Below are 17,476 nucleotides of genomic sequence, written 5' to 3' on the forward strand. Positions count from 1 at the left end.
CCCTTTGTACTCAGACTGGAATCAGGCAAGGAGCCCAGAAGATGACCTCTAACCTCTGGTAAGTGAGACCCTGTGTCCTCGAACACTGTGCTTTCAAGCGTCTGTTCCCATCCGTCCTCAGGGGAGACAACTGCCGGCTCCCCGCCTCGAGAAGTGAACAGCTGCAATTCTTGAGGTCTAAAGCAGAGCACCTGAGTTTTCCGCAGGAACTCAACAGTGGTTCCGCCCCCTCCCCCACCCAGTACAATCCTCCAATCCAACACCTATTCTTGGTAAAGCTTAGAAATGTCCTTTTCTTACAGTGAACAAACCTAGAGTTGGAATTTGGAGTTATCACCTTATCAGAAAAAAAATATTGATAGCTGTGAATATAACAAACTGAAGTGAACTGATTCTTAAAAATGGTTCTTTTATAAATCCAGAAGCATGTCACTAGGCAGTGGGTTTTATGGTGTGGCTGGGGAAGGGCTGGTGAGTTTCTTCCAACAAACTCCAGTTTAGAAACCAGGAGAGTGCTGGGAAAGCAAGAGTGGCACTTAGTACAAAGAGCAACCAGACAGGCTTGGGGAAGGGCCAGGCAGCCCTGTTGGTGTGGATTATTGTGGAGAGGAGGGGGCGGCAACTTAGGTGCTTTCTCTGCCTGCATCACTGATAACTACAGTGGGGAAAAACAAACAAACAACAAACAAACAAACAACAAAACCTTCTGTGCCTGGGCCTTGGCTCAGTCAGTAAAGATCCGGCCGTGTGCAAACAGAAGAATCTGTCAACTCCCCAACAACCACACAATAAGCCAGGAGCAGCGACACACCCTGGTAACCCCATCAGTTGGATCTGTGGGGCTCACAGACCAGTCAGTCTAGAAAAACTGGCAGACTCCAGGTTCCGTGAGAGACCCTGTCTCAAAGCGCAATGAGGAGAGCCCGAGGAGAGCCGCTGACAGGAAAGCACCAGAGGCTATTTAGTCTGAGCCAAAGGTCAGCTTAAAACCCAGGAAATCGAATGTGTGAACTAACTTGTGTCCTCCCAGGGGGCCTGTGACTGGCGGTCTGAGAAGAGACTTGTTTAAATCAGCACCCTTCACGGAGGCCAAGAAGAGCTCAGGTTTGACTCCCTCTTCCTGACGGAATGAATATTCCTTGGCATCCCCTTGCAAAAGCTTTGAAACTCACAGAAGTATTTAAAGGTTAAAAAAAAGGATAACTTTATTTTTCGAAGGAGGAATATATCTCTGTTACAGTTAGCTACAGTACAAAGAACAATAAAATAGCACCTGGGAACTTGTAAGACTCTGACAAGATTCTTGACTCCATCTTTCTTATTTAGCCCCCCCCCCCCCCCCCCCCCGCTCCCTACTTCTTCAGCTTCTGCTCCACCAGCGGCCTGATTTTCATGCGAACAGCCTTGAGGGAATAATCTGCCCCTCTGAAGGGGACCCAGACGACCCCGTTCTCTATCTCATAGGGGCTGTTGTTCCTGGGGTCATAGGTGCCCCCGTGGTAGTAAATGCCGTTGAGATTGGCAGCCTGGCAGCTGTTGTACCACCAGCCTCCCCCATAGACCTCCGCACAGTTCTCTTCCCACTGATCCGCGTCCCTGTCAAAGGTACTGAATCGCATGCTGCTGTGTGAGGTGTATTCGGGCCCCTCCTCCACAGAGCCTTCTATCAGAGCATCTCCCGCGGTGCCCCGGTAGGAGGAGACCTGCAGGGCATAGCCCTCGGCCTCAGAGCCTACCCGGAAGTGGTACTCGGCATAAGCCTGTTTTCCAGCCCAGTCCTCTAATTCAACCCTGAGGACAGAGGCCCTCAGAGTGAGGAAGTGGAGGTAGTCATTGCCTAGCCAGAATTCCCCTTCCCCCTTGTCATTCAGGCTGCCGAAACCTGTCTTGTAGTCTTGCCAGGTCCGGTTAAAATTCAGTGATCCATCCATTCTCTGCTGGATCAAAAGCCATCCTCCCAAACTGGTCTCTTGATCGCAATAAACAGAAAAAATCTTACTGGATCCAGGGAGCTTGATACTGAAAATGCCACTCTGGGCACCTGAAGGATGTGATTGGAGGGCATCATCACAGTCTAAAAGAAAAATCAAGCTGGTTGGAAGGAGTTGCTCTCATTTAAGTTTACAAAGAAAACATCGCCCAGATTAAAGAAGATAGATACTGCTTGCCTGTCTGTTTGTCTTTCTTTCTTTCTTTCTTTCTTTCTTTCTTTCTTTCTTTCTTTCTTCCTTCCTTCCTTCCTTCCTTCCCTCCCTCCTTCCTTCCCTTCTCCCATGGAAAAAAAAAGCACCTACATTGAGATGTAATTTTAAATAGGTAAAGAATACTTATGTCTTCAAAGTGCAAACTTTCTTCAAATGGATTTGAAATCTTATTTGCACATACTAATAGCAGATGGTCATCAGAGGCGGCTAAGCATCCATCAATCAATATAGTAAGAGAACAAATTTTTAACCCAATCTAAATGTCAACTGAGACTTAACACCAAATTTAAGGTTAGTGAGTTGGATGTCACAATGGCACACATTGTGCGCGGATTCGGTTAAACAGACTCAGAATTGAGTTTCAGAAGAATTTGTTCATTTATTTGAAATATATTTATTGAGAAACGAATGCACTGTTAAGACATTTGGGAATTACAGAGATAGACATGCGGCAAAGTCCCTGCCCCCACGGAACGTACAGTCTAGCACGAAAAACTGACCGAAAAAGGAAAAGTGCGATTTCAACAAGGCACTCTAGAAGGTTAGGAAACGGTGCAAAAAAGGGTTAATTTAATCTAGGGGGTCAGGGGAACTTCCCGAAAGTTAAGTGTGGATACCTCTCGATGCCCGCGATTTGGCACGGCCCCTCTTGGTGGTCCGAGCTTCTTCAGCATCGTGAGCTTCACTTCCTGCCTCATCTGCCATTTTGTAGGTCTTGGTGATCTGCTGCTTTCTGACAGAGGAGGTTTTACTACTGGAAGGATAACTAGGAACATGGGAGCCTGGGTCTTCTAGGCCAATGTCAGAGCCTACAGCCTCGGTCTTACTGCCAAATTCTTTGAAGTTAGAGGAGAGTGAATCGAAATGACTGTCAAAAAAATCAGCGTGCTCGGGGAACGTTTGGGCAAACGAGTCAAACCTGCCACCAAAATTATGGTTCACGTTTAAGTCAATGGCATCACCACAATCAGAGGGATTATCCGAGGTGACCACTTCCTTGACCACTTCTCTGCGGCCATCAGAACCCGTAACAGTCTTGGTAATGGTTTTAGAGCATGAGCGACGTGTGGTGCTTGTACCAGAGGAGGTGGCTTTCTCGTTTCCGATCAGGAGCTCTCTATCTCCTTTAGAGGTGGTCAGTTTACCAGTGTGGTACTCTTTCTTTATTGCTGAGCTGCTACTTCCTGTGGACTCTGAAAATTCCCCCCAGTCCTGGTTGCTAGGCACGGGGTTCCCAGAGCCTGAGCTATTTGGCCTATAACCTCCAGGTCTAGAGCTTCCTGGACCCCCGCGTCCATCAGACCCCGTAGCCCCAAAGTTCCAACTTCCATCACTTCCAGGCTGGGAGCTTGCGGGACGCCATTGCTCAGATACACCAGGTGTCGGTTTCAAGGGTTTTTCTGCCTCTGCCCCATGTGTTGGAGAGTCTCCTCGAGAATCCCTGCGTGAATTCCCACCCTTCCCGAGTCCCTCCAGCTCCATTCGCATCTGCCGCATTTCTGTTAAAGCCTTCCACTCTGGAGGGGCCTCCTGCAGCTGGCTCTTGTAAGTTCCGGGAATCAAGTCGGGAAGGGGAGACATTTTTAATGTTGGCAAGTGCTGCCTGTCTTTCGCGGGAAGCAGGTCTTTGGCGATGACCTGTTCCAGCTGCTTTTGCTGCTCCTCATAGTCCCTTAGATCCATCTGATGGACCACGCCCCGGCTGCAGGACCCTTTGCAAGAGCGGATCTTGATATCAATGTCCACCTAAAGAGAGGAAGACAGAGAAACGAATTATGTCTAGTGACAAACTTGGTTCCTGGTAATTGGTCTACATTTTGGAAATGGGTTTCACTTTTTTGGACTACCGGAAAAAACAGTTTTCTCATTTCCCAAGGCATCATCACTGGAAGCCCTGCAGGGGAAGGAGGCTGGGCAGTGGGAACTATTTGGATCCATTTTAGAATTTGAATGGGGAAAGAGAAAGTTACTAATCCCTGTGAATGGAAGCCCTCACTAAAGAGCCTCTGTGATGCTGGAGCCAAGGATTCAAAGCATGTGATGGACAGACAGGGCAGAGTGTGTTCTTTTGAAATACGCTGTGCTTACCCTTCAAGAATTTCCTTCCCACCTCTGGGAAGACCAGCTTTTCCTCCTTAGTCAAACCCAAGGCAGCTGGGACCTGAGCGGCACACCTACCTCCAGGCGCTTCATGTCGATCAGCTGAGCCCTGACATTGTTCTGCAGAACTTGAATCTGCTGTGCTTTCTCTACGACCTTGCGCTTCAGGATCTCAATTCTGCGTCTCAGCTCTTCGGATACTTGGCCATACGTGTTATCAAAGTCTGAAACAGAAAATGCAAGGTGTTCAGGTGGCTGCAGACTGATCTGCTTATTAAAGCAAAACAACAACAACAAAAACCCCAAACACCCAAACAAACAATAAAACGGAAATTGCTTATGAACATTTTCACACTGTATCCCTTTGCAGCCTGTTCTCCGGGTGTGTATTCTGCAAGCTTCAGGCTTAACTAGATTATCCCACATAAAAGCCATGTGTATTAGTTATGGCTAGAAATCCAAATAAATCCAGAAGGAAATAACTTTGGAGTTTAAAACAGAGGTTTGGTAAATAGTGAGTTGGATCCCATCCAACTATTTTATCGTAACTTCACTCAAGAGACTTGAATCTATTATTATATATTTATGTTGAGGAGGTTTTTTTTTTTTTTCTACCTGGAACTTTGAAATCATTTCTAAGCATTTTGGGCATTACCAGGGTCAGTCACCTGCCAGCTATGGCTGCACCACTGACATTAAATTGTTCAGTGCGCAAGACCAGGGACTTCCACGGAGTCTTTATCTATGTCCAGAGGGACCTCAGCTTCCTAGCACTGGTGAGTCCTACGGGGAACACTGAGCATGGTCCTATATCTCAAATTTTTTTAAAAAAATATGTAATTGACTCAGCAGAATCTGGGGATGACCTCTAATGTGTGTCTTTGAGAAGTCCCTTGACCTCTGATACTCCTTGTCTATGGGCCACAAGCAGAATAGCTGCTTTGACGGTCTGCCTCTCCTGATTTTCAATATACAGGATGTTAAAAATCTAAGCTGACTTCTCTAACTTTCTGTAAATGACATACATCTCCTTAAATTTGAGTGGCTTCCGCACTGAGAGCTTTGGAATAGGATCATGGGAGCTGCAAGGAAACATTATAATTGGTTTTTTTGTTGTTGTTGTCTTCGCTAGAAAGTCTGAGCACTAAAAATGTTCTACTCACTGTTGGCATTAGTGAAGTCCCCTCTCAAATACTCCATGATATTCCTGGTCAGCGTATTAGAATCCTTGTTGTTCTTTTGAAAATCAAATAGTGAGTTTTTGAGCTTGTTTATTCTGTTGGTAAAATCTTGATTGACTTCATCAATCAGCCCTTTCATCCTGCAGCCAGAAGGGCATTTGTGGTTCTGAAAACGAAGCAAGGGGAGGGGGGAGGATTATATGAAAGGTCTATCTCCTAGTAAGTTTTGTAAGTGTTGTTCAAACAGTTCCTGCAGCTTCCCCTCCCCAGCTCTTCCAATTATCCACCGAGGATAGCTCCGAGGACTAGTTAAGAGGCCACGGAGAAACTCCAGAGTGAAGGACCACTTAGTCTTGCATGAAGCTCTGGGAATTCTGAAGTCCTACTGCTCAGGCGCCCCATTCCTTTATCCCCCTCCCACCAGAGACTCGAGATAACTACACAAAGCCTTAGGACAAGTGTTCACCCCATTTTCTTTCTCTAATTTGGCATGTAAGGAGCTAGGTTCCTGCTAGATTATCTCCGACGGGGAAAGGTTTCCAGGACCCACTGGGTGAGCCTGCAGCTCTCTGTGCTCACCCCTCCTCTGCTTACCCAGTCTTCATCAGAGCAGAAGGGCCAGTCTGTCTCTTTGCAGTGGCTCTGCTGTCTCTCCACGACTCTTGGGCCACGCACGCCACCTCCTTCCGCCAAGAATTCACCTCCGGTGTCTGAGGTCTTCAAGGGTTCGTTCAGACATAGGGAAGGGAGCAGAGGCAACAATGTTAGTCATTATGATGCTCATGGTGGAGACATTATGATGTTCACCAGCTCCAAGAAAGAGAAGGCAGAAGGAAAAGGCCAGTTTCTTACAGTCAAATGAAAATTCTACTTATTTTATGAAGGTCATTATGAGAAGCAAAAGAGATAAAGGGCATGAGTTGTTTTTTAAGCAAAAAATGATCTGGATTGGCAGAGTTAGTTAAATTTCAACTTTTTCTTTCCTTTCATGACCACAGATGAAAAAATAGCTGAAAAAGTCTAGTTCTTTCTCCTGTAAGTCCTTCTGTATGCAAAGACCCGCGCCCTCTTGCGCTTGCTCTCCCTGGCTCCTTCAGGTTTCTATGGTAACCTTTGGAGAGGGTCCATGATTCAGGCAAGCACTGATCAAGGACAGAAACGTAGGGAGTTAAAAGTTGGCAGTGTTTTTGTCCTACAATCATGCAACTATAGATTTTCATTCAAAATGAAAACAATAAACAGTTAAAGCAGTACTCAGCAGCCAGCAATTTTTCAACACCTTATAATTAGAAACGCAGAGTTAAAAATTCTCAGCTATAAACCAAATGCACTATTAAACGCTTTGTCTGATCAGACTTTATAGTTTAATGGCTGAAGATGGCATTTAGGGTCCATTGTTTTCTCTCTGTACGGCCAACTGACAAGCCTTTCAATGTCACTGCTTTTGTTTGGGGTAGTTCATCCTGATAATTAGTCAACACAGACTCAGTCTCACTTGTGAGGATTCAAATAACCCTAATTATCATAATTAAAGGAACGAAGAACAATTCATTTAAAAGAACAAGCAGAATCCTTTTGTATAAGAAATATAATGGTAAATTCAATTGCATTTCAGAATAAAATAATCCAACACTAAAGCAGACAGAAATTGAATACAATAATAAGAGATTAGGAAAATAACAACTATGAATTACCCAGAAATATGGACTTAGCTGGTGATTTTAGCTAAATAAAAGAATAAAAAAAAGTTTTATTCTTCACTCTCTGATATCAAGATTTATGAACTGGCGAGCCAAGAAGGCAACTGAAATAGTATGCTGCCTGGGTCACTAATCAGGATGTCACTGAGCTCCTTGGGCATAGTTGACATGTTTGGTAAATTAGAATGCTTCAGAAGCCCCACAGATCTAGGTTTCTTTCTTTTGTATGTTTTTGGAGCTTAATCTTGGAAATTATTTCAGTATTTTTTTACACGTTATCTGAAAAAAGGTGGACAAATCCAAAGAATACAATGCCTCATAACTGATTCCTTCTGAATATGCCGTATGTTTTCAAAGGTAATAAATTTGCTTTTTTTTCCTTTAGGTCTTCAAAGAGATAGAAAAACTGTCTTTTAGAGCTGGGGATGTAGGGCAGTAGGAGAATTCTTGTTAGCATCTAGAAAGTTCTGGGTTCAGTCCTCAACGTTACAAACAAACCACAGCAAACAAAGCAGAAAGCTAGAGACCAGCAGCACCAAACCTACAACGTTCTGCTCGTTGCAGACAAACAGCCAGAGAGTGCAAGTGAGAGACTAATTCTCAAACGTTTTGTTCTGCTAGTGGGATGTCTCCAGACTTTAGAAGGGCAGAGGTCGGGGGAGATCCATCAGGCTGACAATCTGGCGGTGTAACTCCGCTGTAGAAAGCTGTCGTGGCCCACTCAGATGCTAGATCAATCCCCAACACCATGAAAGTCTATAACAGACAAAAGGGCCCTGTTGGAAGGCTGACTCTGACGGACAAATCACCCTGTATGACTGATGTCAGGACCCCTCGAGAATGTTGTCCCTCAGCCCCCTCCATGGCCTTCCCCTTGACATCACACTACCCCGTGGACTTGTGGAGCCCTTCTAGGAATTTGCCTCCATGGCCTGGCAATTATAAAACCAAACAGATACTAGAACGAAGACCTGGTGTAATAGTCTGTCTGCTATATTAGACCTGGTACAATAGTTTGCCTGCTATAATAGACCTGGTGTAATAGTCTGTCTGCTATAATAGACCTGGTGTAATAGTCTGCCTGCTATATTAGACCTGGTGTAATAGTCTGTCTGCTATATTAGACCTGGTGTAATAGTCTGTCTGCTATATTAGACCTGGTATAATAGTCCATCTGCCTGCTATATTAGACCTGATATAATAGTCCATCTGCCTGCTATATTAGACCTGGTATAATAGTCTGTCTGCTATAATAGACCTGGTACAATAGTCTGCCTGCTATAATAGACCTGGTGTAATAGTCTGTCTGCTATATTAGACCTGGTATAATAGTCCATCTACCTGCTATATTAGACCTGGTATAATAGTCCATCTGCCTGCTATATTAGACCTGGTAGACTCCAAACTCAAAGCACCTTGCAGGAGAAATACTGAGCATGAGAGATCAGGAGGACGTACCCAGACTGTGCTGGCCACACTCAGGACGAGGCAGGCAACCTTCAGGGAGAGCATCTTTCCTGTGTCTAAGGATGGCTCATGAGGGTCACTGCAGCCAAAGACAGGAGAACTGACTACTCTCAGCTCCTGGCCTACTTAAGTCTGCAGGAGGCTGAGTTAATCATCACCTTTGTCCTGCTCAAAGAGCCAAAGCTCACACCGAGTCCTCTGCTCTGACCATAACGCTGGCATCCCAGAAATTCTTGCTCAATTCTCTGTAGCTTGTTTGCTTCTGATAAGTTGTTGCAAATGGGAGCACTTGGTTGTGCAGCCAGAAGCTGGGGGGAGAATTCCACATTCCAGGAAGTAGGGGACCATTTTCACACCGGCAGGAGGGTGCGGGGAGTTAGGACATTCTCGCTATCACTTCTGTGAACTAGAGATATAACCAGTGACATCTGACTGTGTGTAGGATTCAGAGTTCATCGGAGTTTCAAAATGGCTTGTATTAAGCTTATTTTAAACATACGGTTTTCTTCCGCTCATGTGTCAAAATAGCAGTCACTGGTGCCAACCACCTACCTCCACACTCCCAACTCCAGGTCCCTGGCGCTGTGCTCGTATGAAGTTTACTTGTCATCCTTGGAAATCGGTGTCCTCCATTAAAGAATGAAGGCAATGACAACCTACTACATATGTTAGTGAACAAATGGGTGGATTATTTCAAGGTTTTCAGAGTAGTGTTGGCCACCGCTGCCTGGCAGAAAGTGGTAGCCGTTAGTGGAGAACAGAAATGTTCTGGAAAGTGCCCTTTCCTCCCTCACTGTGCCTCTGGACATGGGCTCTCTTCACTGATTCTCCATCTCCACATCTGGTTCTTCTGGGCTCAGTGGAACTCTGTGTGACCCACTGACCCGCTTCTGTTTCTCCCCTGCAAAGCAATAGCTGGATCTGGACCTGACTCTTCCTGCATCATTCATTCACAACTCCCCACCAGGGAAGCGGCCCACTACCCCTCAGCGGGTGACTCCAAGAGATTATTGCTCAGCCAGGGAAGAGAAGAAAATCCTGCCTCTGGGGAGCTATGCATGAGCCTAGAGGACACCACACTGAGTGAAATAAACTAAACAGGAAGACATGATTTCACATCAATGTGAATCCTAAAACGTGGAACTCAGAGATGGGAACACAGTGTCGGTAGCTAGGAGACGAAAAATGAGGGAAATCGGAAAGGAAGAAAAGAAAAAGATAGTTAAATGCAGAGCTCCAGATGCTCATTAGCCAAACGGGGGCTATTTTACATCAAGCATATACATAATCAGTCATGATTCAACAAAATTCAACAACGTGAGAAGAAGCCTTTGACTTAAGTTTGTTTTATTTAGTAATAAAATCTGAGAGTGACTAGTTAAATATGAACTCCGACAAACAGTATGTCTTAGTGCATGCATGTCTTCTGCAATATTTGGGAGATACTTATACTAGAATGTTGTTGTCGTGCATGTGAAATTCAAACCTAACAGGGTATTCTGTTAGCTGCAATCGGTCCTCCTTTGTCTGGTCCTGGTCCTCCATGAAGCCACTCCTGGCCACAGCAGCCATGAGCATTTACTGAGTGCTTACTGAGCACCCAAATGCTTGCTGGACATTCTACTAATCCTCAAGGGTCGTTCCTCGTTCCTCTTTTCTTAGCTCGGTTATCTCTAGTGGCCTTGGTCATTGTAGGGTATTGTCTGACTCTTCCACTAGAACAGAACTGAAAAATTGAGCTATTTTGCTTGTTTTTGCAGTCTACCGAAGAGGTGCAGACCCTCGTCGAGCAAGCAAGCATGAATGCATTCCTCTGCTCCAAACAGAGCAGCTCAGACATACCACGTTTGCTGCAGACAGATCAAAGCTCTCATCCAGCTAGCAAGCTAGCAAGGCAACGTCAGTCTACACTGAGGAAACTTCCCCAGCTTTTTAAAGTTGGCTTCAGAGCTCAGAGGAAGCCCTGGAGCCCATTGAGATTCCAGACAACAGTTCCTGAGGATGCTGGGAATATTTCCCCCCACACACTGTATCATCAATGTGAACAAAATGGCCTGGACGGGAAACCCCGTCAAAAGTTTTTTTTTTCTTTTTTTCCTAGGTCTACAGAAGATTCCTTTCAGGTAAATGGACAGATCATAATCTTCCTGAAAGCAAACTAACAGAGACAATCTTATTGGAAGACACCACTGTGGAAATGTGGAAGCATTTCCAAGGACGGTGCCCTTGCTGTTTCATGGTCCCTTGGAGTCACTTCCTGACTGCATCCCAGCATCTGTTCAAAAGGTCCTTCCTCCTCTCTTCTTCTCTCCTCCTCTTCCCCTACCTCCTTTCCCTCTTTCTTCTCTGACCACTTCACCCGGAGAGCAGCCACCCGGAAGTGGTTTCCCACACCTCTGTATTGCTTTTCCCTGTGGCACTTTATCATATTAGACAATAGAGCAGCAGCAGAGGGTGCAGAGTGATCCTGGGCAATTACAGCAGGATGTAATGTCACCTGAGAAATGGCACCTACTGTTGTTCTAGAAGGTCCAAGAGCCTGTAACCAAAAGCTCTGCATTTTCTCTCTAGTGCTAGGATTCCTCAAATAGGCACTCAGGGGAATAGCCTTGACCTGGTTCTTTATTTTCCGGTGTGTGTGTGTGTGTGTGTGTGTGTGTAGTGTTCCGCCCTGTGGCACTCTCTGTGCCGTGACAATCATGCAGGCTCACAAGGTACAGCTAAGACAATAGTCTTCACTTTCAAAGAGCAAATGGCAAGAAGGGTACTTTTCTAACCACAAAAAAATTAATCATAAGAAATTTTCTGTGGCATAATTCTGACGGCTTTACCCCCTAGAAAGTCACACTGCTTTTCTTAGCCCTGTGGGGATATTTGATTTAGATTGCTTTTTCAGATAGTCTCATTCTACCAGTTATAAATAATCAGGAACAAGAATTCACAACTTTGACGGGCATTCATATCACACACTATAAAAATCTATGTGAACATGTACATTTACTTTTTCCTAATAGCAAGAAGTGTTGGCACGTCACCAAGAGAGACTTGGGTAAAACAATACTTAAACACACAACAGGAAAGTATAAAACACGTCCTAGTTTTGGACTGACCATAAGCAGGAGCTTTTGGCTTTTGGTCCTAAGTTTGCAGGACCTTTGTCTGGGTTGTACAATAGTGGTCAGGTTCTAGCAGGGATTTAGTCAGTAGACGCTGTCAGCAGGGCTTAGCCTTTGTTTGACCTGCAGTTCCCTGTATTTCTCAGCTATTGCAAAAGTTTGGTTTTTGCCTTGGTATCACTGAGAAAGGCCAACGAGGCTACGCCGATCCACGTAGGAGGGACCCAAGCAGCATTCGTTTGAAAACCTGTCACTGCTTGGGCTCCAGGTGGTCATTTCTAGTAAGAAAGTGGGAATTTCCATAAACGCACAGAAATGATTACGACCACACATAGGAAAGTGAAAAGGAGACCCAATGGGTAATTTTTGTTTGACTGATGAATCATGCTTGATTCTCTCACCCTACATTTCTTTTTAATATTCTTAATTAGGAAATAAATCTACCCTAGTTCTTAAGATGGAACTCTCTCCAGATTAATGGGCATGTGTGTGAATAATATTTAACAATTTTAGAGGTTAGTGATATGGTAATCAATCATTCTTTGGGGAGGAAGTTGCTGTGGATTGAATCTGGGCCTTTATTTTTGATTGTTTGGTTTGCTTTTTTGAGACAGTGTCCATGCAGCCTTAGCTGTCCTGGATTTTACTAAGCAGGTCAGGCTGGATTTGACTTAGAGAGATATATAGAGGATATACTCTGCCTCCTGAAAGATGGGATCAAAGGTGTCTACCCCCACCCCTGGTTGATGGTGCCTCAGTAGTTTGAGGCAGGGTCTTACTACATAGCCCAGATACAGGTTTCCTTGAATTCAGAACCCTCCTTCTCTACCTTCCTAAATGAGGAACAATGGGACGACAGACTTGCCTCACTGCATCTGGCTAATGGTCATTCTCATTCCCTCTCTCTCCACTCAGGCTAATGTCAGTGGCCTCTTAAATAAACTCTCTCAGTAAAGTTCCCACTGGGTAGTTATGAGTGTGCGGGGGAGGGGGAGGGACAACTGCAAGATTGCAGCCCTTGAGTTTTCCTGCTTCTTTTAGCTGCATTATTAATGGAATATTTTACCTGCAATGTACGTTCTTAAGATTTACTACTTTTAAAACATTTGATATCTATCGAAGCATAAATATTATTTGTGAAAATTGCAGCCATGGAGCTGGAGAGATGGCCCAGAGACTAAGAGCACTCACTGGTTGCTCTTCCAGAGGACCTGGGCTTGATTCCCAGCACCCACATGGTGGTTCACAAGAGTTTGTAATCCCATAGGATCTGATGCCCTCTTTTTTTTTGATTTTTATTGAGCTCCACATATTTCTCTGCTCCCCTCCCCTTCAACCCTTTCCCAAGGTCCCCATGCTCCCAATTTACTCAGGAGATCTTGTCTTTTTCTACTTCCCATGTAGCTTAGATCTACATGTGTCTCTCTTAGGGTCCTCATTTTTGCCTAAGTTCTCTGAGATTGTGATTTGTAGGCTAGTTTTCTGTTTAAAAACCACTTATGTGTAAGTACATATGATAATTGTCTTTCTGGGTCTGGGTTACCTCACTCACAATGATGTTTTCTAGCTCTATCCATTTGCCTGCAAATTTTAAGAATGTCATTTTTTTCTGCTATGTAGTACTCCATTGTGTAAATGTACCACAATTTCCTTATCCATTCTTTGGTCAAGGGGCATTTAGGTTGTTTCCAGGTTCTGGCTATGACAAGCAATGCTGCTATGAACATAGTTGAGCACATGTCCTTGTGGCACGATTGAGCATCCTTTGGATTTATACCCAAAAGTGGTATTACTGGATCTTGAGGAAGGTTGTTTCCTAATTTTCTGAGAAATCACCACACTGACATCCAGAGGGGTTGTACCAGCTTGCATTCCCACCAGCAATGCAGAAGTGTTCCCTTTACCCCACAACCTCTCCAGTATAAGTTGTCATCAGACTTTTGGATCTTGGTCATTCTTACAGGTGTAAAATGGAATCTCAGAGTTGTTTTGATTTGCATTTCTTTGAAGACTAAGGATGTTGAGCATTTCCTTAAGTGTCTTTCAGCCATTTTAGATTCCTCTGTTGAGAGTTCTCTGTTTAGGTCTGTATTCCTTTTTTTTTAATTGGATTATTTGTTCTTTTGGTGACAAATTTCTTGAGTTCTTTGTATATTTTGGAGATCAGCCCTCTGTCTGATGTGAGGTTAGTGAAGATCTTTTGCCCTTCTGTAGGCTGTTATTTTGTCTTGTTGATCATGTCCCTTGCTTTACAGAAGCTTTTCAGTTTCAGGAGGTCCCATTTATTAATCGCTTCTCTCAGTGTCTGTGCTGCTGGTTATATTTAGGAAGTGGTCTCCTGTGCCAATGGGTTCAAGTGTACTTCCCACTTTCTCTTCTATGAGGATCAGTGTGGCTGGCTTTATGTTGAGGTCTTTGATCCATTTGGACTTGAGTTTTGTGCATGGTGATGCTCTCTTATGGCCTCCATGGGCACTACAAGCGTGTGGTGCACAGACATACATAAAGGTAAAACACCCATACACTTAAAATATAACTAAGGATCAAAATAAAGTCCAGCCATCCTATGATGTATTATCTCAGACAACGAGGCTTCATTCTAAGCGTTCATCCTCAGTCTGCTCTTCAGTAAACTCTTATGGCTTCGCTGGGATAAAATTAACACAGAAAACCTGCCAGTTGTGAACATACCAAACTTAAATGTGAAGAAACAGCTCTTCAGGGCACTTAGCATCCTCCAAAAAGGGATTGCATGCGAAGGAAGATAATGCTAACTGCCAAGGTCCATTGCATTTTGTTTGTGATGTGGTGTTGGGGACAGCCTAGCATATTCTAAACACAGGTTCCACCGTCAAGACATGGACCCAGGCAGGGACCCAATTCAAAGGGCTAGTGGAGTTGGTTTCACCAGGTTGTAAAATGGATAGAAAATCAGCAGCAACAACCAAAGTACTGAGAAATACCACAGAGAAACCGACATGGATGGACATTTTCCAACATTCCTGGCCAGGACACTAAATTAGATTCTTATAAATAAATAAATAAATAAATAAATAAATAAATAAATGAATGGAATGTCTAAGCCTGCAGGACAAGAATAAGTAGGAAATGTGCTACCCTGGGGCCTCCGCAGGTGTGGTGGCACATGGGCAATCCCGGGACTCATGTCGTGGAGATTTGAAAACTGCCTAGGCTAAGTGAGACCCTGCCTTAAAAAAAAATTATATTTCTAAACTCAGTATCAGATGCCAAGCCATGCAGCGAGCAGTAATACTAATCTTTCCAGCAAGAAACAGCTCAGGTTCTGCTGCTGTTGATGTACAACAGTTTCCTATGCTCTCTCACGTGACCCTAACCAGCCCTTTGCAATGGAAAGAAAACAAACCATAAAGAAAAGTATCTCCAGTCCAAAGTCTATGCAATGTTAGCCCTTTTTCCTTTCCTTTTGTAACATTTTAACTGCCTGTCCTGGATAATCCCAGAGTGGAATCTGCCCTACCATGTTTGTTTAAGGAAAGCACTCAGATTGCCCATGAGTTCCCTCTACTTGCCAGGAAGGGGAACGCTAGTGCTCACCTGGCGGGCAGGAGCCAGTGCCAAAGGCCTGGTGTCTAGATCTGAAGAACACAGTTGTGACCCAGTTAGTAGATTTGAGCGAACGCCACAATCCTGAACTCGCCGTGCTTTCATGGCTTCCCAGCAAAACTGAGGCAAGCAAGAGTTCCACCCTGTGCCAGCAGCCTTCCCAGAAGGTTGTCCCGGTGGCTCAGACGGGAGGACCTGTGACATCTTAGAATAATCTAACAGTGGCTGCAACGCCACTGAACCAATGCTCATGCTGACATAGTCAGTCAGCATTCATTTGTATTTGATCTGGTTTTTATTTCTTATTAAAGGAAGTAACAATCAACAGGCCTCTGCTGGGGCTAGCAACCGTAGAGTGGGTATGAATTAACGTTCATTTTGCAGCGTAGACAAATTAAATGACAATCCTCTTCCCCCAAATTGTTTGCAAAACTTTACCTCCCCTCAAACCAAGAGCATTGAGGGTGTCATAATGTGGCATTTCAATGACAATTTAAAAAATAATTGAAAAGTTACAAGTTTGGAAATAACATTTATTTAAAAATGCCTGGACTCAAAGGGAAGCTGAGGGAATATATAAAGCTCCCAACTTGGAGAAGGTTCTTAAGACAGCAGCAAGGTCCCTGGACAAGGGGTCTAGCTGCCGGGTTGAACTCTATTAGATTGTTCAAGACTCTGGGCTGGATGTTCACGCCATCAAAATGAAAAAGAAAAGAAAAGGAAGGAAAGAGAAGGGGGAGGGGAAAGCAGAGCAATGAAGATTTTAGAGATTCTCAAACTGCTTGTGAAGAAGAACCACTTCTTATTAAAATTCTACGCAGCTATAGGTGTATTAATTTATAAAATACAGTGGAAACAAATTACATAAGAGAGCTGGGCATCGTGGCACACACCTTTAAGAAAAACTTTTTGTTTAATTATTCTTGGTGTCTTTCACATCAGGCGTCTCGGTCCCCACCCATCTCCCTTCCCCTGACATTCGCCCTCTGCCTCTGAAATCCCCCAGAAAAAACAAAACAGAATTTAAGATAAAAAAGGAAAAGAAAGAAGAAAAAGGCGGAAGAAAGGGAAATCTCACGATGGAAGTTGCAGTGTGGCAGTGAGTCACTCAGTGAGCTCCTTTATCCATGCATCTTTGCATGCAGATGTGTTCGCCTCAAAGAGCCATTGGTGTGGCTGGAAGCCCAGTCTCTGCTACTCTACCAACTCTGGGCCCTCACTGGACTCTTCCTGGACATCCCATTGCTGCCCTGTGTCATGGAGATCCTGTAGCCTGGGTCCTTAAGACCCCGCCCCTAACCCGTGCTCCTGCAGGTACAGAGGAGGTGGATGTCGTGATGGGCCAGGACTTAACCGTGGTTCTGGGCCGGGGTAGTTGCAGGGTTGGTCAACCCATTGACTCTCCCCTGTCTTCACCCCAAGTGGGCTTTCCAGTATGGCCCCAGCAAGTTCACCTTGGCATCCATGAGCAAGGGGTGGGGGTCAGCTCTCCACAGATACACCTTCAGGATCAGCTCTACCTTGTTGCCCAGTGCACTCTCCCGGGGACTGTCGCTAATAATGGGCACCGACCGCTCTTCTGCTCTGCTCTTATGACCCCAGTCCCAGCTCTCCCAGCTGAGGTGGGATGGGGGCCCGAGGGTGGGGGATACGTCCCCCATGTTCCGTATGACAGAGGGGTAATGGGGACAGTTTTCCCATCTGCCTGAGGCGTTGACAGGTAGATGAATGAGGATATCTCTCCCACTCCCATGCTCTGGCACACATCTCTAATCCCAGCATGTGGGAGGCAGAGGCAGGCAAAGCTTTGAGTTCCAGGCCAGCCTGGTCTACATAGTGAGTTCCAGAATAGCCAAGGCTACATAGAGAAATCCTGTCTCAAAGAACAAAACAAAATGAAAAACAAAACCAAAAAAAAAGAACAAATAAAGCTACATAAAACACAGCCCCCAGTTTTTGCTACATTCAAAAGGCAGAGGTATTTCAATAAATATAAGCTAAGCAAACATAATATAAACAATATATACAATATTTTCTTTTACATGATAATCTCAGACTTTTGTATTTGGTGCAGACTAGCAATGGATAAATTGAGGCTCAGTTCTCAGTACCACTGATTTATA

The 17,476-nt window shown here is 44.6% G+C and overlaps 2 protein-coding genes and 1 long non-coding RNA gene across 3 annotated transcripts in view; 1 reads left to right on the plus strand and 2 right to left on the minus strand.

Moving 5' to 3' along the window:
• LOC125394076 (uncharacterized) overlaps positions 1-1,287 on the plus strand; it is a 3,278-nt gene extending 1,991 nt beyond the window's left edge. The window contains exons 2-3 of the long non-coding RNA XR_007230079.3: positions 1-58; positions 1,031-1,287. The exon at positions 1-58 is cut by the window's left edge and continues 51 nt beyond it. This is a non-coding gene — a long non-coding RNA (uncharacterized LOC125394076). The remainder of the gene's footprint in view (positions 59-1,030) is intronic.
• Positions 1,288-1,336: 49 nt separating this feature from the next.
• On the minus strand, positions 1,337-2,418 carry LOC146890106 (fibrinogen alpha chain-like). The gene has a single exon (XM_085682523.2). The coding sequence runs from the start codon at positions 1,929-1,931 to the stop codon at positions 1,353-1,355; it is 579 nt and encodes a 192-aa protein (XP_085538649.1). The 5' UTR covers positions 1,932-2,418; the 3' UTR covers positions 1,337-1,352.
• A 140-nt stretch (positions 2,419-2,558) lies between these two features.
• On the minus strand, positions 2,559-8,803 carry LOC125394074 (fibrinogen alpha chain). Its single transcript, XM_048424774.3, has 5 exons — positions 8,644-8,803; positions 6,080-6,202; positions 5,468-5,651; positions 4,383-4,528; positions 2,559-3,950 (listed from the first exon to the last, which is right to left on the minus strand). Exons 1-5 carry the CDS (start codon positions 8,695-8,697, stop codon positions 2,808-2,810), a joined length of 1,650 nt encoding a protein of 549 aa, XP_048280731.2. The 5' UTR covers positions 8,698-8,803; the 3' UTR covers positions 2,559-2,807.
• Positions 8,804-17,476: the final 8,673 nt, after the last annotated feature.

This window comes from Myodes glareolus, chromosome 20, assembly GCF_982192425.1.
Source record: "Myodes glareolus chromosome 20, mMyoGla1.1, whole genome shotgun sequence".
NCBI classification, from domain to species: Eukaryota; Metazoa; Chordata; class Mammalia; order Rodentia; family Cricetidae; genus Myodes; species Myodes glareolus.